This window comes from Asterias rubens, chromosome 20 (assembly GCF_902459465.1).
Source record: "Asterias rubens chromosome 20, eAstRub1.3, whole genome shotgun sequence".
Lineage (NCBI taxonomy): Eukaryota > Metazoa > Echinodermata > Asteroidea > Forcipulatida > Asteriidae > Asterias > Asterias rubens.
In genome coordinates this window covers 2731271-2755438 of record NC_047081.1, presented here as the reverse complement: position 1 = coordinate 2755438, position 24168 = coordinate 2731271, and the positions used below count along the sequence as shown (strand labels likewise).

The following is a 24168-nucleotide window of genomic DNA, read 5'->3' as shown; positions in this document are numbered from 1 at the left end:
ATGGTGGTTTGTTCCTACCATTATGAACTAGTGGCTACAACTGTGACTATAAAAGACCTGGACCTTTAAGTTCACGTTTCATGGTGCACAGCCCGTAATGGATGATCATAGCAAATTCAGCCGTAGCCACACTCCCTTGACACTAGCCACAGCCGCCAAGAATTCATCCCTATCCCACTTCTGACACCATTGAAATCTGTTGACAGTCTTTAAATGTGTCAACAGTAAGTATGACCAAAAACCTGACAGTTGACTGTGGGAGAGCCACTTAAAATTGGCCAATTCTGCAGCTCAGATAGACGAACAAAAAACAGAGATGGCCCATTTCATGATAAAAACTTTCCTTATTCTCCATTGAAATTAACCAAGTTTTCAAAAATGAAAAACAAACACAGGGTACTACTTTCACATTGCAAGTTTCACAAATTGTAGGTCAATCTCTTTTCATGCTTATGCTTTTCACTGAAAGCTCCATGGTTTATGATCTGATGCAGGACTCAAGTGATACCATTCGCTGAAAGTGTTTTATTGCCCATGACAGCACCAAGACTTATGCGCGCCACGTAACTCTCCCTTGCACCATTTTCCTTCCTCCATGGTTGCACACTCGTCGTTTTTCATTGCCTCCCGATCTAAGTTGATTGGTACCAAACTCAGTTCCTACCCAGGTCATTTTGAACCCAAGTTGATTCAGGGTGCACCCATATTATTGGCGTTTTCAGCAATAGCGTGGATATTGTTTGGGCCCTAAACATTATTGTACTAGGCTAGGCAGATTTTAGCCAAATAATAAGGTATGAATGATCCTACCACCTCAAGTGTAAAAAATTTGGACAATAATTTATTGTTTAAAACTGGAACTATAATTTTTAACTGTTGAGAGGTGCCCTCTCGGAAAAGAATTCTGTGCCCCACCCGCCCCTGTAGAAGACTTGTTTGCCCCTGTCAGAAGCAATTGTGTCCGCCATGCAATACTGTATGCTCCAGACACTTTTGCATATGCAATATTGTCCGGGGATGCAAAAACCGTCCGGCGGACATGTCGTGCGCGCGTAAGCGAGGCAGCGTGCTACACCAAACCTACGTATCAGCTAGAATATTCACGTAAATGATTGCAGTGATAACCCAACGGCCGAACATTTCCCATGTCATTCAGGGTCATGCACTTAACTTGTAAAAAATTGCGAACGTGTTCCGTCGAACAACAAGGGTGTTTAACTTACTGCAAGGACGGTTTGGCACGGGGCGGACACAACTGCATATGCAATAAGTCTGGGCGGACACAATTGCATTTATATGCAGCAGCGTCCGGGCGGACACGATTGCATATGCTAAACCGTCCGGCAATAATGTCCTCAGGATAGTATTGCAAAGAGGACATAATTGCATGCGACACCCCACCCACCCCTGCCGTGCCCAACCGTGCCCAAATGGCCCAACCGTGCCCAACCCCATTTGAAGTACGCCCTCTGTTGATCAGTGGTAGACTTGAGGGCGCTATCTTTCACAAGACGACAACGTGAATCAAACGAAACGCATGTTTTCGAAGAAAAGGTGAAACAAATGTTTTAAAAATTGATATTGTGAGATTTAAGTAATGTCTTCAGAAACTTGTCATATGAGATCTGCAAAACAAAGCAAAAATGCCGCTCAAAAATAGGTAAGTTAAGTGTATCTGTATCGGTAAGTTATTAAAAACAACGTTTAGAAAAGATAGAGTGACTGTGTTTAGAGTTTTTTTTAGACAGTTGAGTATCTTAGCGTCATACGTTATCGACCCTCATACGTTTTCGAACCCCAACTTTGATCTGCTAGATTGAGTTTCATTCTGCTTTAGTCACTAGATGGATCACGCGAGGTGGTTACTATTTGGGATTCTATGGTGTACCAATCAATATAAAAATATGGGGAAAAAATTTTAAGTGAGAATGACAAAAACAATTTTTTTTTTATTAACTGCATATAGCCTATTTAATTAGTGCCTGTAATAAATTCCGATTTAAGCGTAATAAATATTAAGTCTACATTAAAGAGAAAATATCATAGATTGGTTTCTTATCTCCTGAAACCAAACATTACTGGTCTGAAATGGGGGAAAACGGATTGTTATGAAGTGTGTGTGTGTGTGCTTCAAGGGGGGTGGGGTGTTTTACTTTCATGCCTTATGATATCTCTGGATTCTAATATAGTAGCCATAATAGGCATAATGCCTTAGGACAAAAAATGCAATTAAATTTGTTAAGTAGTAATTGAATAATATTTTTGATTTATTTTGCACGCCATACTAGCTTCTGAATATTCAATAAAATACCAACCAATGAAAGGTGTGAAAACATATGACGTTGCTCCAATGTCGTGCATGCATAAGCACTGTTAATGGCGGACTGTCTCTCGCAACGTAAAACCAAAACTTCAAAACTTTCAAGACACCATGAAGTGTAAGTGTTATTGTTAAAAAATTGGATAGATGATTTGAAAAAAAACATTCAGTTTTTGATGTGAACAATTTTCCTGTTATCCTACTGAAAACACATGACACCAGGATATGTCACATGTGCCGTCAATATACATTTAAAATCCACAAAAGAAGCATAGAACTGTAAAGTATCAGCTCAAAGAGCTTTTTCACAATGATTAGTCTTGGCCCAAGATGTCAATGATTGGTACTTTTTTGTGAATGAATTTGTACCGAAAACCATGAGAAATATGTAGTTTAGCCCAGACTTAACACTTCCTTGCCCCCTTTTTATAGATTTTTCATGTAAATTTAATGAGTTGACGGCACGAAAATGAGTTGACGGCGAGTTGACGGCAAGTCGGCGAGTTGACGGCAAGTAGTAGGACCGGCTGTGGAGCATTAAACTTGTTTACGATCAGCAATATTTTTAGAAAGACCTTTTTGGAACTACAGGTTGGCCCTATATAGTGCCAGAAAACAGTAGGCCTACACTGGAGTCCCATGGCTTCTTTTAAAAAAAGAGGAGGATGAGGGCCTTTATTATATTATTTATTATAATACTATTTTTTTTTCAAGATGGCTGCTTCGTATTTAAAATCAAACAGGCAAACTTATTTTAAAACCTATTAGTTTCATGAGGACCTGTATTAACACTAACACTAACAGGGTCGGATAACACTAAAAAGATTTGCTGGTAGGCATTCACTAATATTGTTTTATGAATCAGACAGACGGTTACAAAGTGTTTGAGAGCATCACATTAGATTCGGGAAAAGCTCCTAGGGAAGTCCTTTTAAAAAGATGGATTTAAAAAAAAAAGAAAAAAATAATAAATAGTAAAAAAAAGGATGCTACCCCGAAAAATGATGCGGGCGTGGACGATCAACTGGAATTTTTTTTTTGCCTTAATGTCAGTGTGTACATCTCAAATTCAATTTGTCTATCTCAACTAACTTAGCCTACCAGACATGTTTAGATGTTTAAAAGTTGTTTTTGAGGCAGCCATAAAAGTTTACCATTTTTACTGATGTGTTTGTGTTAATAGTCAACAGCCAATGAAAAACCAATTCTGTTTTGTATCCGTACTTACCAACCAATCCTGTATACTTTAGAGATGCCAAGAAGTCCAGAGGCCAGCTATGCATGAGATTTTTCAAAGCTCACCACATAAAGTGCCAAGTACATTAAGAATGACATATCAAATCATGTCTCTTTTACTTCCCACTAGACACTACCGAAGACGCTCAAGGTCCACTTCAAACTCAAGTACAGAGCGTTCCAGCCGTTCAAAGAAGAAATCGAAAAATCGTCGGAAGTCCCGCTCGAGTTCCTCTGGTTCGTCCCACAGCTCAGCCAGCCCTGACCGATCAAGTCCGAGTAACAAGAAAAGCTCCAAAAGCAGCAAAGGCAGATCTAGAGATTCACGCTCCAAGTCTAAAGATCGGGAACGCGAGAAAGAACGAGAAAGGCGACGGGAGAAGGAGAGGGAAAGAGAGCGCGAACGAGAGCGTGATCGCGAGAGGGAACGGGAACGTGAAAGGGAACGAGAACGTGAAAGAGATCGCGAGAGAGAACGAGAAAGGGAGCGGGAGAGGGAGCGAGAAAGGAATCGAAAACGAAGGTGGGTTTACAAAGCTGCAGCTAAATATTTAACTAACTGTGTCATTGTAAACAAACAATGAACTTTACTCACTAAGGGGTACAGCAATTTCCTCATGTAAGGAACACTTCTATGATGGAAATTTACATTTTTCTTGGAACCTTGCAGAGGGCATCACAGCAAATGAACAGGTCACCACTTGGGGTTCTGTGGGTTAATTCAAGGCATGGAGTCTGTTTGGCTCAAAGAAGTTAATCAGGCCTGTATGCTTCATTTTTAAAGGGCAAGAGCACCACCACATACTCTCCTGTGGTAAAGGGCACCCTATTGTTGAGTTCTACTGGAGCATTTCAAGGGCACCAAGGCAATAACCAGGGTTTATGGAGGCAATGGCCTTCATTGCCTCTGTGAAGTAGCAGGCCTGAGTAAATGTTGTACCCGGAATTTCATCCTTTAAGAGGACAAGGCCATTTTCATTTAACAAAGGGCACTTCCATTGGAAAATCTTAAAGTCTACTGAAGTTTATTTCTAGGGGCACAAAGACCAGGGCAATAGAGGTGGGGGCAACGAGGCCATGGCCTGCGTGTAATTCCAAGCGTGCTATTTTAAGTTTAAAACAATTTTGCCTCTTTTTAGATCCAGGAGATCTCGTTCCAGAAGTAAAGATCGTAGACGTTCACGCTCGCGCAGTAAAGACAGAAAGCGGTCTCGGTCGCGAAGCCAAGACCGTAAGAAACGACGATCGCGCAGCCGCAGCAAGCATCGTGGAAGTCGTACGCAGTCGAGGAGTCCAAACAGAAGCAACAAGCGTTCTGACTCCAGAAGTAAGGACAAGGACGCTGTGAAGGTCGAAGCAGCTTCAGTTGAGGTCAAACAGGAGGCTGGTGTGCGAAATGGAAAGGGTACCGAGGTTGGGCAGGATGAAAGGTCAGAGGTCAAGGAGGAGGGAGATGCAAGGTCAAAGGTCAAAGAAGAGAAAGGACTGCCTCTTGTAAGTAACAATTTTGGACTTCTGTTTTTTTGTCATTTGTATGACATGATTAAATAACTGCTTAAATATCAAAGGACATTAAGTTGACAGCTCGAATTAAGTGGGCAGTGAATCTGTAACCTCCTTATTCAAACCTGAAAAGGAAGCAATATCAGCATTTTAAACAAATAGATTGCCTAGTTTTAATTGCAATTTTTTAGGGCAAGTTGTTTTCACAAGTCAATGTACTAAGGTTATCAGACTCCGCCCTACTTCAAGTTTCCAGTATCCCAACGTTCTTTTGGTGACGGCAGCTGTTCCCAGGCTTGCCCTACTCTCTTGAACAGTCTCCCACTTGCTCTTTGACAAGCCTCATCAGCTAGTTCTTCAAACAACATCTTAAAACCTATTTGTTCACACTCTAACCCAAGCTAAGTTAAATATATTTGTTCTGCTCCTGCACTTTTGTATGTTGAACACCTTGAGCGTCACTCCATGACAGAATTGTGCACTAAATAAGAAGCCATTATCATTATGAAGGGGAACCCTGTTATGTGTTTAACAGGCCTGTATGCTTCGTTTTTTTGGAAGGGCAAGTGGACCATTTTTCTCCTTGGTAAAGGGCACCCCTTGAGATGGGCACCTAGGCCTTTGTTGCCTCCGTGGAGTACCAGGCCTGGGGTGGATTTCACAAAGAGTTAAGACTAGTCTTATCTCGAGTTAGGACGGGTTACTTGCCTTACTAAGGACCAGCCTTGCATTTTTACTACCTCATAGGACTAGTCCTAAGTTAGTCCTAACACTAACCAGCCTTGCGTTTTTACTATCTCATAGGACTAGTCCTAAGTTAGTCCTAACACTTACCAGCCTTGCGTTTTTACTATCTCATAGGACTAGTCCTAAGTTAGTCCTAACTCTTTGTGAAATCGACCCCTGGTTAATTTAATAAAGTTTTTTGGTGTTGTCTTTAACTCAAGGAGCAAAAGCGTTTAGAAGAGGAGATGCAGAGAAGGAGAGAGCGCATCGAACGCTGGCGACAAGAACGCAAGAAGACTGTGGATATGACCGCCATGAAGGCAGAGGCTCTACAACAAGCGGAGGCTCTGGCTCAATCGACCGGCAAGAAATGGAGCTTAGAGGATGACGATGATGAGGCTGATGATGAGGCTGAGGATGAAGTAAATTTTGTTTATTTATATTTTTTTTTTGGGTTTCCATGGGATTCCGTAGGGCATTCTTGACACAAATATTTGAAGTTTAGCCATAGGGCGCTGACTTGAAAAAAGGTTGAGAAGAAAATGTTTGTTTATGTTTGTGAGAGTGTGTGTTTGTTTGTTTGTTTGTTTATTTGGGTTTTCCCAAGGAGTTTTTTCAAAACAGCGCTTTGTATAAGTAACAGGGCTGCCAGTTTTCCGGCCATTGCCGGAATTCCGTTTTTTTTCAAATTTTCCCTGATTTTTCCGGCGCTCTGTGTTTCATCTGACCGAAAAAAAAACAAAAACTTTTCGGCACTCCGTATTTCATCTGGCCGGAGAAAATAATTTTATATTTTATTGAAAACAGATTTCCGGCGTTCCAGTTTTTCATCTGGCTGGAGAAAATATAAGTTTTGAAAAAGATTTCCGGCGCTCCTTATTATCTGGCCGGAGAAAATAATTTTATATTTGATTGAAAACAGATTTAGAATTTTCTTTTTCTTTATGTTTTATTAAAAAAGTGCTGTTCTGTTTTTTTTTAATTTTTTTTTGTCTGAGGGAGGGGGGGGGGTGGTGACCCCTTTTCCTTCAAAAATAAATTTCAGGCTCTGAAGGAAAGAGCCACTGGCATCCCTGAAGTAAGGTTATTATTATTATTATTAAAATTGGGAGATATTCTAGACCAAAATTTTGGAAGTTGAAGTTGGGCTGAAGGATAAATTGATACGGGGTCCTCATCTTGGTGTCATTACCAGAAACATATAATAATTTCTTATTTATCACAATGAGAGGTGTTTGGTAACTCCGTGTGAAAATCTATTTTTAGTAGTATTGGTTCTGAAAAGAGCTGGTGGTTAAAGGCAGTGAACATTAATGGTTACTACTCAAAATAACTATCAGCATAAAACCTCACTTGGTACCGAGTAATGGGGAGAGGTTGATAGTATAACACATTGTGAGAAACGGCTCCCTCTAAAAAGACGTAGTTTTCGAGAAAGAAGTAGTTTTCCACGAATTTGATTTCGAGACCTCAAGTTTAGAACTTGAGGTCTCGAAATCAACCATAGAAAAGCACACAACTTCGTGTGACAAGGATGTTTTTTCTTTCTGAGTTATCTCGAAACTCTGATGACCAAACGAGCTCAAATTTTCACAGGTTTGTTATTTTATGCATATGTTGATAAACACATAGTGAGAAGACTGATCTTTGACCATTACCAATATTGTCCATTGTCTTTAACGTGGTTAGAGTCGTTAACCTCCGGTTAGTTTCAGAACCAACACTACTCAAAAGAGATTTGTACAAGGTGTTACCGCAAACCTTAGTTATAAATCCACCATGAAAAGATTCAAATCCTACTTCTTATTTATCCTCCATCTTTAGGAAATGGAAACCTCCGAGCCCACACCTCCAGTAAAGATCGACCCTGAAACCCTGATCAAAGAAGAGTCAAAGAACAAACTCGACGAAGCCCAGGCGAAGATCGAGGAAGCTCGTCGCAAGATGGAGGAGAAGATTAAAGCCAAGGAGTTGAAGAAGGAACAGGAGGCGGCAGCGGCACCCAAAGAGGAAGAGGTTGATGACAATGTGGACCCTCTGGATGCTTTCATGATGAGTGTCAACGAGGAAGTCAAGAAGATCAACCAGACCGATAGGAAGAGGACGACGGGGAGTGAAGCGACGGCCGCGGTGGGAGCTGATGTACAGCAAGCCGATGGACAGCAAGCGGTAGGATATTTATTAATCAGAATTTATGAGAGTATTTTTTCAATAGATTTTAAATTTGCATCAGGGACGCCGCACCCTTTCTTTGGAATAGTCTTCCTGTGCATATTCGCCAAGCTAATTCTTTTCAATGTTTTTAGTCCCTTGTTAGTTAAAAACTCATTTGTTTAAAGCTGCTTTTTGTTATTTGCTTATTTGTATCTTGTATCTTTCTCTCATCGTTTATTTTATTGTTCTCTTTTTGCGCTTAGAGGCTTTTTGCATTAGGCGCTTTACAAACGTCTTATAATTATTATTATTGAGATCAATTGTTAGGTTTTAACCTTATACACCGATGTGTCTAAGCTCCCAAGTTCTGTGGAAAAAAAGAGTTACAAGTATATTACTCGGGTGGGATTTTAACTGCCTTTAGCTACCGGGCAATCTTGTTAGTATAGTTAGTAAGACACTGCTCTAGAAATGCAAAGGTAGTGGGTTCGAATCCCACCCGGGTAATACGCCTTGGTTTTTTTTTTTTACAGAGCTCGGGAAAGTACTGAGAAAACAGTGCTAACATACATCGGTGTAATTGGTTTAAACCAAAAATATTTAAAAAAATGATTGATTGAAAGTATTGTACGGGGTTGGTAGAGATGCAATATGGTTAATGACAAAAAGACACCTCATGTGCGCAATTAAAAATTCATTTAAAAACCCACCTAACTCAAAGCAATCGCACAACATCGGTTTACAGTGTTATCCAAAGGCCCACACTTCGTGTATCACAACTTATATATAAAATAACAAACCTGTGAAAGTTTAGGCTCAATCGGTCATCGGAGTTGGGAGAAAATAACAGGAAAACCCACCCATGTTTCTGCACGTTTCGCCGTGTCATGACACGTATTTAAAATAAATCTGTTATTCTCGATATCGAGAATTGATAATATCGAGAGTTGATAAATGTTTTCTCAAAAAGTAAAGCATTTCATGGAATAATATTTCAAGGGAAGTCTTTCACCATTACCTTCTGTAAACCCTGTAAGTTATTTGTAAATCTGTGAACTTTTAATTTTTGTTCAGTTCATAAAGTGTCCAATGGCTTTCATCAGTGTGTCCGGTAGCGTCCAAAAATGTTATCGCGTGTCAAAAAAGTAGGTTTTCCGTTATTATATCCATACAACATACGACGCCATAGTTTGGTGAAGAACGCGCAAACTCACACACGGCAGGTCGCCCATTGTTTGTGTAAGGTGGGTGATTACGAGGTGTCGTTAAGTGACTGCGGTACCACGAGTTCGACTTTTGAAGTCCCTTCGTTCGAACTCCTTCTCTTCCTCCATGGTTTGACAAATGATAGACATGGCGTAATAAATGTTTACTGTTATTATTGTTGTTGTTTGTCATTGAAGGTTAAGAAGGGAATGGTGAGCATGTTGACTGGAGTTGCCGTCAAGAAGAAAGTTATACCTGCACCTGCTGTGGATAAACTCATCAAGGGAGAACTCATGGAGAATGACCAGGATGCTATGGAAGTACGGAATATTAATGCAGTTGGATATTCTTAAGAACACAGTCTTTTTTTATGACTCTTTGATGTATATATTTATTTAGCAGAAACTTTCACATGCGACTTTTAGTGTTTTTATCTTAAGATTTTGCTTTAACATGTGTTTGGCCTTTTCTGGCATAAATGTGTACTATGATTGTAACCGCACAGTACTCCTCTGAAGACGAGAAGGAGAGTAACTTAATGGATCAAGTAGCTGCCTTAGAACAGAAGAAGAAGAAAGAGTTGGCCACTGTGGATCACTCCAAGATTGATTACACACCCTTCCGTAAAGACTTCTATGTTGAGGTCCCGGAGCTCGCCAAGATGACTCCAGAAGGTCAGAATTAAAATGTCAACAAGTATTGTCTGTTCTCAACTGATATTTATTGTGCATTCCATTCTTTAAATACATCAGGCATGCAACTCTTCCACTTTTCAAGGAATTCTGCGTTTAAAGCCATTGGACACTGTCGGTAAACAGTATTGTCCAAAGGCCCACACTTCGTGTATCACAATTTATAATATAAAATAACAAACCTGTGAAAATTTAGGTTCAATCGGTCATCAGAGTCAGGAGAAAACAACTGGAAAACCGACCCTTGTTTCCGCACGTTTCGCCGTGTCATGACATGTGTTCACTATAATCCGTAATTCTCGTTGTCGAGAAATGATAATTGTTTTACTGTTTTCTCAAAAAGTAAAGCATTTCATGGAACAATATTTCAATTAACTTCTGTAAACCCTGTAAGTTATTTGTAAATCTGTGAACTTTTATTTTGTTTTCTGTTCCGAAAGTGTATAATGGCTTAAAAAGAAATGATCAGCGCTAAAATATTTTATATATTTTTTTTTGTATTATTATTATTATTTTTTTAGCCTAGTTTATGCCTGGCAACAACAATGTACAACTACAGTAATGTAAAATAAGCCTTGTACATGCTAACAATGCACCTTAGAGCATAATAAACCTCAACATTTTCTAGAGTACCATTGTGGTTATCATGTCCCGTGGAGTTTCGGCTGCCTCCCTCCGCACTTGCGTTGTGCCTTTGAAAATTTTCCTCTTTTTTTTTCAACGGGCAGTTGCATGCTTGATACATGTAACCCTCAATTTCATGTCACTTAACTGTCAATCAATGTTTTTGACCTGTATTTACCCTAAATTTGCCATGAATTTACCCTGTTTTTTTTCTTTCTCACCCTGACAAACCCTCTATATAAACCTTTGTTTTTGACCAGTCAAAAGTGTTGAAACATGGGCGTGACACGCGAGCTTGCACCTGGGCTTATACGACAGTTTCTTCATTCCTATTGGTCGAGAGCAACAGTCGGGACAGTTGTGCAACACATCACGCGATAAGGAGTTGTTTACCCAATCGGGCCAAAGGCCTTACCATTTCATAGCTGGAGGGGTGTTGTGTTGAAAGAAATCATTGAACAGTTAACATTTTTGCATTTATTTTACTTTTTGACCAAAAAGTGTTGATGTTTTTTGACGGAAAAGGTATTACCTCGACTTCGGCTCGGTAAAATTATCAAGAACCAGGCCTCGTTTGGGTTTAAACCACGAGTTGAAAACCTCTTCACCGCACATTGATTCCCTTATTAATAACAAATTGCTATGGGTATTTTATTTTAAGAATTTCAAGTCACATCACCTTAAATTTATCCTCAATTTACTCTCAGACTCCTCTGACCCTAACCTCAAGTTTCCCTTTAATTTACCCTCAATGTACCTTAAATTTAACCCCAATTTTCTCTTGGTTTCCCCTGACTTTTGTCCTCAATTTATTCTTAATCTACCTTCAATATACCCACTTTACCCTGCTTTATCCTCAGAGGCTGATGTGAAGAGAGCAGACCTAGAAGGGATCAAAGTGAGAGGCAAAGGTTGTCCCAAACCCATAGACGCATGGGTGCAGTGTGGAGTAGCCAACAAGGTCCTCTCTGTCCTAAAGAAGTAAGTTCAGCTACTTTAACCTTTAAAAGCACTGGACACTATTTGTAATTACTCAAAATGTGTGTCAGCATAAAAACATACTTGGTAACAAGCAACGGAGATCCAAGAAGAAACTATAAACAAACAGAAAACTTGCGGCTACAACCATGTGTAAATCTCTTTTGTGTGAGTGTTAAATTTTGTTGACGAGTTCTCTCTATCCATATAACTCAATCTTTGCATCATCTTTTCAAAATAATTTCCAGGAATAAATATGAGAAGCCTACACCGATCCAAGCGCAGGCCATCCCGGCGGTGATGTCTGGTCGCGATCTCATCGGCATTGCCAAGACCGGCAGCGGTAAGACCATAGCGTTTCTACTGCCGATGTTCAGACACATTATGGATCAAGATCCGCTGGAGATGAACGAAGGAGCCATCTGTAAGTATTGTAATCTTTTACAAATCTTGCAGATTACACAGGCATGCAACTCCTCCGCGTTTCCGCGGAATTTCAAAAAATGATCAGCGCTAAAAAAGAAATAATTGTTTTAATTTTTTTGTTTTACCTAGTATATGCCTGGCACAACAATGTACAACTACAGTAATGTAAAATAAGCCTAGTACATGCTAACAATGCACCTTAGAGCATAATAAACCTCAACATTTTCTAGGGTACCATTGTGGGTCTCATGTCCCGTGGCGTTTCGGCTGCCACGCTCCACACTTGCATTGTGCCTTCGAAAATTTCCTCTTTTTTTTAAACTGGCAGATGCATGCCTGATTTTATTTTTTTACCCTGATACAAAATTAACTATAGACAGTTTTCGAAGGTGGCATTACCATTCAAATATCTACCCACAACATGGCGTCTGTGAGTGTATGAGTGCATGTGCCAGACAAATCAAACCGAGATGGTGTGTGCTGCAGGCTTCATTAATGTACCATTAAGGCGCGCATACGACCTGCTCTACAAGATGGCCACTCTCATAGCAATGACACTTTTGTAATGATCAATAACAACAAAATTATGCCGTTTCATGAATTGAAGAGAACTCAAAGAATACGGCATTTGATATCGGCAGCGCCTGCATTGTTGAATGTATCCCAGTGTTATAGTGAGGTTTGCGCTAACACCATGTTATGATAATCTCTAAATTAGTAGGGGTGGTTCTGAAAAGAACCGTTGGTTTCAACTCAACGTTTTGATCGGTATGCTCTGATTCATGTTGTTACCTTGTGTTACCGCAAACCTTACTATTTCATATTTCCACTAAGCAAGTTTCAAATCCTACTTATCTTAAGTGGTTTTTATGATGATTCTTTGTGTTAACCTTTGACCTTTGACCTCCCTCAGCTGTGATTTTGACCCCTACCCGAGAGCTTGCCATGCAGATCTACAGGGAATGTAAGAAGTTTACCAAGCCGCTCGGACTGAGGGCTATCTGTGTGTATGGAGGTACGGGAATCAGTGAGCAGGTGGGTACTATTATTTTTTGTTTGAAAAAATGAAAAATCGTACGAAAGTAGCTCACTTCTACCTGGAAAAATAGGTGTCAGAAATGCATCAGAGACCACCACAGAGCTTCTAAGATACCCAGAGCTTCCAGGGCCCTTAAGCGGGCCCTGCACCCCGGCCGTAAGGGACTTTGCGCTGCGCGCTCGTGTTGTGTGCGTTGTAATATAACATTTGCAATCAACTTAATTTTTTCCCTGTTTTTTTTTCATCACCCTGAATCAAGCCTGAATCAAGCATCTGAAAGCACACAACTTTGTGTGACTAGGGTGTTTTTTTTCTTTCTTTAATATCTCTCAACTTTGACAACCGATTGAGCTCACATTTTCACAGGTTTGTTATTTTATGCATATGTTGAGATACACCTAGTGAGAAGACTGGCCTTTGACAATTACCAATAGTGTCCACTGTCTTCAAATTTACGAATGAAGAAAATGAGCCAATCTTGAACCATCTGTTTAAATTTTTAGATCGCTGAACTGAAGAGGGGAGCTGAGATAATTGTTTGTACACCGGGAAGGATGATTGACATGCTTGGCGCTAATAACGGTAAGCAAACATCGTTATTATTATCAGTATTAATAATTACTATTATCTCTAGTTAGTTTAGATCGTCAAATTCACTGGGGTCTTTGAAAATTTGGTGTTACAACCTAAGTTAATGGACAATGTGTTTACATGCTGAATTTGGGCATGTTTTTTTTACTATTTTCTCCTGACTTCTTGACTCTCACAACGTATTTAGCCCAACTGTCAAAGGTTTATTACTACGATTATGTGGTTCATTTTCGGGCCTGGAATTTCATCTTTGAATGGGGCAAGGCCATTTCATTTTGCAAAGGGCACTTGTATTGAAAAGTCTGTAAGTCAATTGGAAACCTTTTGAAGGAGCACTAAGGCAACGGAAGGGCAACGGAGGCCATGCCCTCAGTGACCTGCATGTAATTCCAGGCGTGATGGTTGATCACAACAAACATGAAAACTGTCTGCGACTAATTTTGTCAGCTGTTACCAATCCTGTATAATACCTTTAAAGGCAGTGGACACTATTGGTAATAACTAAAAATAATTATTGGCATTAAATCTTTCTTGGTGATGAGTAATGGGGAGAGGTTGATAGTATAAAACATTGTGAGAAATGGCTCTCTCTGAAGTGCCATAGTTTTCGAGAAAAGAGTAATTTTCCACGAATTTGATTTTGAGACCTCAGATTTAGAACTTTAGATCTTGAAATCAACCATCTAAATGCACACAACTTCGTGTGACAAGTGTAATTGTTCTTTCATTATTATCTCGCAACTTCGATGACCGATTGAGCTAAAAGTTTCACAGGTTTGATATTTTATGCATATGTTGAGTTACACCAACTGTGAAGGCTAGTCTTTGACAATTACCAACAGTGTCCACTGCCTTTAAGAAATGTTCAAATGAGTATGCAGCAAATGATTAGAAGAACAAGTTGTCATAAGAAAGTTGATGAGGTAGGCCTATTCACTAACAAATGTATTTTTCTTTTATCTTAGATGCAAGACATATTCATCAGCTGAATATAACGGCAACAAATTTATCGTAGACTTTTATTGACTGTTAACCACCCATCAAACTTTGTATCTAAGAATGCCATCCACCCTCTCATAACCACCTAAGCCCCACCCCTTTATAACCCCACCAGCTTATCACACATGAGGCACGTAATCTCTCTTTTTGAATTCTATCCTAACAGGTCAAAGTTGAAAGGTGAAAAGGTTAACGCACTGGACCCAACTACATCACTAGAGTCGTCAAGTCATTTATTGTCATATAAAGAACCAGAAGCTCAAATTTTCTTTGGATTCTCAGATTTTGAATATTTTGGGGTAAAAAAAGTTGTTGAAGAAGATCTACATATAATATGATGTGATCGGGGTTGATATTTGAAAATTAAAAAGTTATGACAGCTTAAGTAATTTAAGAAATATACTTTGATATTCATTAAATCATGATTTGTTTTTGGTTATATATTGCCTGCAAAGGGCCCACTTTCATAGAGTTGCTTAATCAGACTATTGTCTGCTAAGCAGAAATGAGCAGGATACCAGTCACAAACTGTACATGTGACATGGTAGTTTGCCTGGTAACTTTATTCCGGCAAGTATAATTCTATTGTGCTTAGCAACTTTTTCTGCTTTAGCAGCTCAGTGAAATAGGGCCTATAGGCTTGATACTTCACTCAATTGCCTCCATTTGCCCCTGGCTATTGCCTTGGTGCCCTTGCAACCAAGGAGGTGCACTTTACCAAGGAGAAAACGCCTTGGTGCCCCTGCCCTTACAATGGTGAAGCATCAGACCTGCTGTAACTTCTCTATAAAAAAACAATGTATATAATACATCCCCTGGTATATGTGATATTAATGTAAATTTAATGATTTGATAAATATTTGATTTTGTTTTTCTGTTTTTCCCATCACCCTCTGTTTCCCACTCTTTCTGTCTCTGAAACTTGGTCATGTTTAAATTCCTAGGTCGAGTGACCAACCTTCGACGATGTACGTACCTTGTTTTAGATGAAGCTGATAGAATGTTTGACATGGGCTTTGAACCACAGGTAATGAATAAACCGTTTCTTCATTTTTGATAATTCTCAAATTTTTAACACTTCATTATTCCCTTTCCTTAAAGGGGTTGAGGTACTTTTTGTAGGACACAAAACACAATGTCCACAGATTTACATTAAACTTACACCCTTTGTAGATAGTGATAGCAGAAAGCTTACCTTAAAATATTACTAGCTTGAGGTGCTGTAGTTTCTGAGAAATTCGTAAAACAATGTCACGAAAATACGTTTTACAGGGGAAAACAATATTTTTGTGACTTGTTTTACTTTTTCATTGCATGAAAAGTCAACATTTAACATACATTTTTTTAAACATAAATGAGGTGTATTAGTTTTGGTTTTTTACCCATACACCGATGTGTGTTAGCACTGTATACTCAGTACTTTCCCGAGTCCTGTGAACAAATATCACAGGCATGTTACTTGGGTGGGATTCGAACCCAGGACCCTTGCAATTCTAGAGCAGTGTCTTACCAACTAGACTACCGAGGTTGCCCGGCAGCTAGAGGCAGTTCGAATCCTATGTTTTGGCAGCGGGTACCGCAATGATATAAGATGAGGGGAGGTATAAATGAGGTGAGGTATTATTCTTCACAGACACAATAGCATCGTACTTGCCGGTAATAAGTCTACTGAACTGACGCTAAAAAAAACTGCACAGAACCCCGTCGGCCCGTGTTTATTTCAAGTCCTGAATCTCGTACAGAATACCAAAATAAAAATGTTTAAAACAATTCCGGGATATCCTGAAAACATTTATTATAAATTAATCCTATCATTTGTTGACATTTTGTTACCAAGGTGATGAAGATTATTGATAGTATCCGACCAGATCGGCAGACCGTTCTCTTCTCAGCAACCTTCCCTCGAGCAATGGAGGCGTTGGCTCGTCGTATATTGACCAAACCCATCGAGGTGACCGTGGGGGGCCGTAGTGTCGTGTGTTCGGACATTGAGCAACATGTGGTATGTAAAATGAAGTCTTATATTTAAGTGATTTCAATAGATGGCATGTCGTGGCTGAGGGATCTAGTTCATCGGACCGAAGCTCTGATAGTCTCAGCGGCAGAGTGTGGGTTCAAATCCCGGTCATTACACTTGGTAAAGCGCACGGAGATCGTAGTACGCCAGAAATGGCTTGGAGGTCTGAATCAGACTGAAAGTGGCGTTTCATATTACATAAAATATATAAGGTTGACCAAAGCATCAAACCAACACAATTCCTTTAATTAAAAAGCATCAGGCGCTGTAAAAAGATGCATTTGCAGTCACAACTTTAACAAATTTTCTGAATGGACGGCACAAATGTGAAGAAGATAGAAAAATCAAATTTGAATATTTCTGCCTCCTTCCCTCTTCCAGTTGATCTTAGAAGAGGAGCAGAAATTCCTGAAGTTGTTGGAGCTTCTTGGGATCTACCAGGAGCAGGGAAGCGTCTTGGTGTTCGTAGAGAGACAAGAGTCCGCTGATTTACTCCTTAAGGACCTGATGAAAGCTTCTTATCCCGTTCTGGCACTACACGGAGGGATCGATCAGTATGACCGAGACTCTATTATACAGGTACGCATTTACGCATCATAAAGTATACCTTTGGTTTTTGGAAAGATTGATTGTTTTAAAGGGTGTGTGTACTTTTTGTAGGACAAAAAAATACACAATGTCCACAGATTTACACTAAACTTACACAGTTTGAAGATAATGATAGTAGAAACCTTCCCTGTAAATATTACGTGCTGAGGTGCTGTAGTTTTTTGGGTGATGAGTAAAACAATGTCATGAAAATAATTTTTGTCTCATGAGACCAAAATTATTTAAGCATTTACAAACGTATTTTCATTACTTTGTTTTACTCATTTCTCAAAAACTACAGCACCTCAGTAAGTAATATTTGAAGGGAAGCTCTCCACTATCATTATCTTCAAACCCTGTAAGTTTAATGTAAAGCTATGGACATTTTAAAAAGGTACCCAAATGCTTTAATCCAACATAAATGTCGAAATATTCATCTGATAGCTTAGCTCACCTCGTTTGACTCTATTTCCTCAGGCCGTGTTTAAACACTCTGCACCGTGTGTATATCGCATGTTTAAAAAGTTTCCATGTGACCTTCTGTCGACGAATCAGAATGGATGAACTGTCCAAGGTATTGATGAAGATGCATTCAAGCAATATGGTTACAAGATTTTCAACTTGAAAGTAACCATTTCTTTTTTTGTTTTGTAACTTGTTAAGGATTTCAAGACTGGTAATGTGTCGTTGATGGTTGCTACTTCTGTCGCTGCCCGTGGTCTGGACGTAAAGCAGCTGATACTAGTCATCAACTATGACTGCCCTAATCACTATGAAGATTATGTACACAGAGTTGGGTATGTCCATTCAATTTATATATAGAATTTGTTTTTGCCTGATGAACTGTTTTCCCTCCATCCTCTTTGCTTATTGTTTTGCTTATAAACAGTTTGAGAAGGTGTTTTTAATATTTGATTGTAACTTCTGTTTTGCATCCGCACAGCCGGACGGGTCGTGCGGGCAATAAAGGTTTTGCATTCACCTTCATCATGCCGGATCAGCAGAAATACTGCGGTGATCTCATCAAAGCGCTGGAGCTGAGCGAACAGAAACCTCCCGATGATCTCATGGCTATGTGGACTGAGTACTGTGACCAGCAGAAAGCTGTAAGTCCATCTAATCGTAACGCTTGCAGAAAGCTGTAAGTCCATCTAATCGTAACGCTTGCAGAAAGCTGTAAGTCCATCTAATCGTAACGCTTGCAGAAAGCTGTAAGTCAATCTAATCGTAATGCTTGCAGAAAGCTGTAAGTCCATCTAATCGTAACGCTTGCAGAAAGCTGTAAGTCCATCTAATCGTAACGCTTGCAGAAAGCTGTAAGTCCATCTAATCGTAATGCTTGCAGAAAGCTGTAAGTCCATCTAATCGTAACGCTTGCAGAAAGCTGTAAGTCCATCTAATCGTAATGCTTGCTGAGTTATGTTGATTGCAATTTTTTTTTTAGAGTGTCTTGTTGGCTTTTGAAATGATGTCTTCATTTGCAAGCTTTGTCATGTCCCTGACTTATATTTTGGTTTTTACCTTCACACCGATGTGTATTAAAGGGAAGGTACACGTTTGGTAATTACTCCAAACAAATATTAACTTAAAAACTGACTTTGTAAAAAGCGTTGGAGAGCTGTTGATAGTTTAAACATTGTGGGAAACGGCTCCCTATGAAGTAGCATACATTTTGAAATAGAGGTAATTTTTCACCAAAATAATAAAAGACTTCTAGCTAGAAGTCTTTTATTCCTATCTGAAAGCACACACATTCGTCCATCAAGGGTGTTTTTTCTTTCATAATTTTCTCCCAACTCCGATGACCAATTGAGCTCAAATTTTCCCAGGTTTGTTATTTTATGCATATGTTGAGATGCACCAAGTGAGAACACTGGTCTTTGACAATTACCAATAGTGTACCTTCCCTTTAAGCACTGTATACTCCGTACTTTCTTGAGTTCTGTGAAAAAATCCACAAACACCTCATTCAAACCCTGTATGCTTGGTACTTTTCCTGTCCCTGATTTGTTATTGACGTCAAGATAAAATTGTCTTATCCAATTTTCAGGAAGGGAAGAAGGTGATGCGTAACAGTGGCTTCAGTGGGAAAGGCTTCAAGTTTGACGACACTGAGCGTGAATTGGCCAATGAGAAGAAGAAACTCCAGAAGGCCGCCCTCGGACTCCAAGACTCCGATGAAGAGGACGCTGGAATGGACGTAAGACAAAATTTCCAATTTAGATGTTTCTCAAATTTGTTTTTTCAGGGATGTGATTTCATTGTTTTTAACCAGAAATCTGTTTATTTAACTCCCAACCCCCGCCTTAAACTTAATTTTTAAAATATTTTATACCTTAGATTATAAAACAAAAGATGCAGGCCTCTTACCTGCAAGCTTTTGCGCTCGCAATCTTTCATGATTGAGAACACATTGGATGCCAAGTTTCTGTGTTTTGTTTATGATGCCCAAAAATCTATCTACTAAAAATTTGACATCTTTAAAAAAAAATCAGAGTAGGGCTTTCAAAACAAAAGATGTAGGCCTCGTACCTGCAAGCTTTAGCGCTCGCAATCTTTCATGGCTAGAACACATTGGAAGCCAAGTTTCTGTGTCTTGTTTAAGATGCCCACAAATCTATCTACTTTAAGACGATCAGAGCATACTGTAAAAAACGTTGAGTTGAAACCAACGGTTCTTTTCAGAACCACCCCAACTCATTAGAGATAGTCATTACATGGTGTTACCACAAACCTTTCTATATACTATAAATGAATTTTTTTTTTTAAATCAACAAATCGCAGATTGACGACAAGATTGAGAACATGTTTGCGTCCAAGCGTCGCGTTAAGGAGGTATCAGCCGATGAGATCTCGGTTTCCTTGCCTAATCCGACGTTAGTCAAGCCAGTCGACACAACGAATATCAACCAAGCTAATCTCAACTTGGCTAAGAAGATGGCCGAGAGGATTAACCGTAATCTAGAGAATGTGAAACAAGTCAGCGTGGTCCAGCAAGCTGCACAAGCCGTCATGCAGGGTAACTCACTGGTTGCTCAAGCGGTCTCAGTAAGTACACAATCTTATATTTCATCTTTAGATTAATCCTAAGTTAGGATGAGTTTGGTGAAATTGACGACTGATTCCCCTTTTAGATGGACCAGTCTTGGATACCAATGACTTTAACTCCCCCAGTGTATTGCACTGTATTGAAAAGAATAGAAATTGCCATGATAATAATAATAATAACCATATTTATAACGCGCCTTTAGCCAAAGGATACAAAGCGCCAGGTATTATTTCTGCAAGGAGTGGGACAAAGTTTGAGATATAAGATATAATCCTTAGCACCGTGTAATGGTTTACAAGGTGCTGTGGCGCAATTTGCTGCCAATCCAGCCAGGAACACCGGGGCAAACCCCTTCTCTTTTTGATAAGTGCGCTGGGTTCTTTAACATGCGTTTACACAACACATGGGACCAACGGCTTTACGCCCATCCGAAGGACGGAGCAATGGTTAAGTGTCTTACTTGAGGACACAAGTGTCATGGCTGGGGATTCGAACCCACACTCTGCTGATCAGAAACACCACAGTTTGAATTGGGTGCACTTAACCGCTCGACCACGACACTGCCATGATTCCTTCCTCTTACCTAAGGGCTAGGATAAAACAACCTGAAATCAATTAATCAATGTGTGTTTTTGTTGACAAGTAATGCTCAAAATGTTTCCATTACGTTGATTCTAACAGGGTCGTACAATAGCGGAGCAGCTTGCTGAGAAGTTGAATGCCAAACTGAACTACATCCCTAAAGGTGTGGATGAAGAGATTGTGGTCGAGAAAGAGAAACAAGTCTTCAGAAAGTACGAAGAGGAACTTGAGATCAACGACTTCCCACAGACGGCGAGATGGAAAGTCACCTCCAAGGTAAGTAAATGTAATTTATTAAACGATACACAATAAAGGTGCACACTTTCAAGGGATTAAATAATAATAGTAATAATCATCATTCATTTTTATTTAGCGCTGGAGAGAAGCTTATGGTAAAGTGTCTTGCTCAAGTTTTATGACGGGGATTTGAGCCCATATCGCGATGACTTAACCACCAGAACTTGAGTCCGATGCTCTTATCCGCTTGGCCAAGACACCCCACATAAAAGAAAAACAAGCTTTGCTCAAGACTGTAGTTATCCACGCTCAGAGTTTGCAAGAATGATTCACTGTCACACACACATACACCCTGGGGTCGATTTCACAATGATAGTTCTAACTAAGGACTACTCCTAGGAAATACTAGAAACTTATGACTAGTCCTAAGTTAGGAAGAGTAACTCGTCTTAACTCGAGATAAGACTTGTCTCAACTCTTTGTGAAATCCACCACATAATTAATGGAAGGGCCCGTGTGGGGTCTTTAACTCAATGGAGCAATGCACCCCACAAAGGATTTTTCACTGATCAACTTGGACCCCACAGAAGAATTCTTTAGAAAAGGAAATAATAGAACAAAAACAGTAGGAGTTTGTCAGTGAGAGACACAAGTGCAACCCGATCCATGCACTTCCCTTGATTGGTTTCACAATACCATCTTGACCGAAGCTTAATTTTCTAAATGCATTGATAATCTATTTTCTTTGGTTTTTACCCATATACACCGATATCCCTGTATTCTCGGTACTTACCCGAGTTCTGTGAAAAAATCACAGGCATATTACTCGGGTGGGATTTGAACCCACGACCTTTGCAATTCTAGAGCAGTGTCATACCAACTAGACCACCAAGATTGCCCGGTAGCTATAGAGGCAGTTGGAATCCTATGTATTATATGCGAGTACTGCAAACGATTTAATAGATAAGTAGGATTTGAAACTTTGCATGGTGGAACTACGATATAGAAAGGTTTGCGGTAACACCATGTAATGACTATCTCTAATGAGTTGGGGGTGGTTCTGAAAAGAACCGTTGGTTTCAACTCGACGTTTCAATCAGTATGCTCTGATCGTCTTCTGGAGAGTGCTGGACTCTGATGCTGCATGCTGCTTAAGTACTGTGGAGGTGGATTAGCTTGGTGATGCAGGAAGGCGGTTAATAGATGTTTAATTTGCATTGGGAATAAAGAATATTACTTGGTTTTTACCCATATACACCGATGTCTCAATGTTTTGATAATCATTCCTCATCTTATCCCTGCAGGAGAATCTTGCTCAGATCCAGGAATACAGCGAGGCTGGAATCACAATCAGAGGGACCTACTTCCTTCCTGGTAAAGAACCTAAGGAGGCTGAGGGAGAGAGGAAACTCTATCTAGCTATCGAGAGTAAGTTATAGAATCTAATTTAAAGACACTGGACACTATTGGTAATTGTCAAAGACCAGTCTTCTCACTTGCTGTATCTTAACATATGCATAAAATAACAAACCTGTGCAAATTTGAGCTCAAGCGGTCCTCGAACTTGCAAAATAATCAAGAAAGAAAAAAACACTCTTGTCACACGAAGTTGTGTGCGTTTAGATGGTTGATTTCGAGACCTCAAGTTCTAAATCTGAGGTCTCGAAATCAAATTCATTAAAAATTACTTCTTTCTCGAAAACTATGGCACTTCAGAGGGAGCCGTTTCTCACAATGTTTTATACCATCAACCTCTCCCCATTACTCGTCACCAAGAAAGGTTTTATGTTAATAATTATTTTGAGTAATTACCAATTACCAACACTGCCTTTAATGACAAAATTAGTGTTGACGGCTGTACTGCAATAAGCCATTGGCGAGATGTAGTTATTTAATGTCTGGTACAATGGCTTGGCCAGTCCAATCAGATTTGTTATACAATAAATAATAAATAATAATTGTTTTAATATAGCGCTTTACACACTCGAAGTGCATCTCAAAGCCCTTCCACATTACAACCCCTTGTCATTCATTCCTTAAACCACATCAGTCCCCTGGGGAGTATTCAGCCTGTGCAACAAATACGCGCTACTCGGCTAAATCAATCACAAGAACCATCTCTACCCTCACAGGTACCCATTTACCCCGCGGTGGAGAGAAGCAATTATAGTTAAGTGTCTTACTCAGGGACACAAGTTTCAAGACTGGGACTCAACCCTCGCTCTGCTGAACAGAACAACCCGAGCTTGAGTTCGGTGCGGTTGGCCGCAAGAGGTTTATTAGTGTTGACTACTGTACCGCAATAAACCGTTTGCGAGATACATATGAATAGCGTCTTGTACAATGACTTGGCCAGTCCCAGTGATATTTTTACGACTGTATTTGAGTGTCTGAAAGACATCCGCTTGAAATTTTGCTTTGTGTTTTTTTTCCCCAGGTTCAAATGAACTTTCAGTGCAGAAGGCAAAAGCTGAAATTACCAGACTCATCAGGGAAGAGCTTGTCAGACTGGTGTGTAACAAATTTGAACAATATAATTTATTTTTTACCCTTAAGCATGGTTCATACATGTGCTGATTTAATTTCAATTGATTTTTAAATTTGTTGACACTAATTTGTCTTCTTTTTTCTTCACAGCAAAATTCTTACCAACCAATCAACAAGGGACGTTACAAAGTCTTATGAGCTCATCCTGGTGGAATGGGACGGCAGTGAAGAGTAATCAAGTATTTCACTTTGTTTTTGCACAGATTGTAAAAAAAAGTTGTTGCACTTTTTTTTTTGAAGTTTGGCAACCAGTCTCTTACACACTGATGCATAATTGACCAAGGTCTAATTTCATAGCAATGCTTAAAGACACTGGACACTATTGGTAATTGTCAAAGACCAGTCTTCTCACTCGGTGTATCTCAACATATGCATAAAATAACAAACTTGATAACATTTGAGCTCAATCATTCGTCGAAGTTGCGAGATAATAATAAAAGAAAAACAACCTTTGTCACACGAAGTCGTGTGCTTTCAGATGCTTGATTTCGAGACCTCAAATTCTAAATCTGAGGTCTCGAAATCAAATTCGTGGAAAATTACTTCTTTCTTGAAAACTACGTTACTTCAGAGGGCGCTGCTTCTCACAATGTAAGGTTTTATGCTAATAATTATTTTGAGTAATTACCAATAGTGTCCACTGCCTTTAGCAAT

General features: G+C 39.6%; 1 protein-coding gene across 1 annotated transcript; it reads left to right on the top strand.

The window, feature by feature from the left end:
- The first annotated feature begins 1276 nt into the window (after nt 1–1276).
- LOC117303793 (probable ATP-dependent RNA helicase DDX46) lies at nt 1277–23887 on the top strand. The gene is made up of 22 exons (XM_033788155.1): nt 1277–1660; nt 3687–4079; nt 4696–5050; nt 6007–6207; nt 7610–7954; nt 9343–9465; nt 9651–9819; nt 11322–11442; nt 11688–11863; nt 12779–12900; nt 13408–13486; nt 15439–15521; nt 16332–16496; nt 16893–17090; nt 17763–17896; nt 18043–18205; nt 19150–19299; nt 19884–20147; nt 20830–21006; nt 22272–22395; nt 23405–23478; nt 23605–23887. Exons 1-22 carry the CDS (start codon nt 1644–1646, stop codon nt 23650–23652), a joined length of 3681 nt encoding a protein of 1226 aa, XP_033644046.1. The 5' UTR covers nt 1277–1643; the 3' UTR covers nt 23653–23887.
- The last annotated feature ends 281 nt before the right edge of the window (nt 23888–24168 follow it).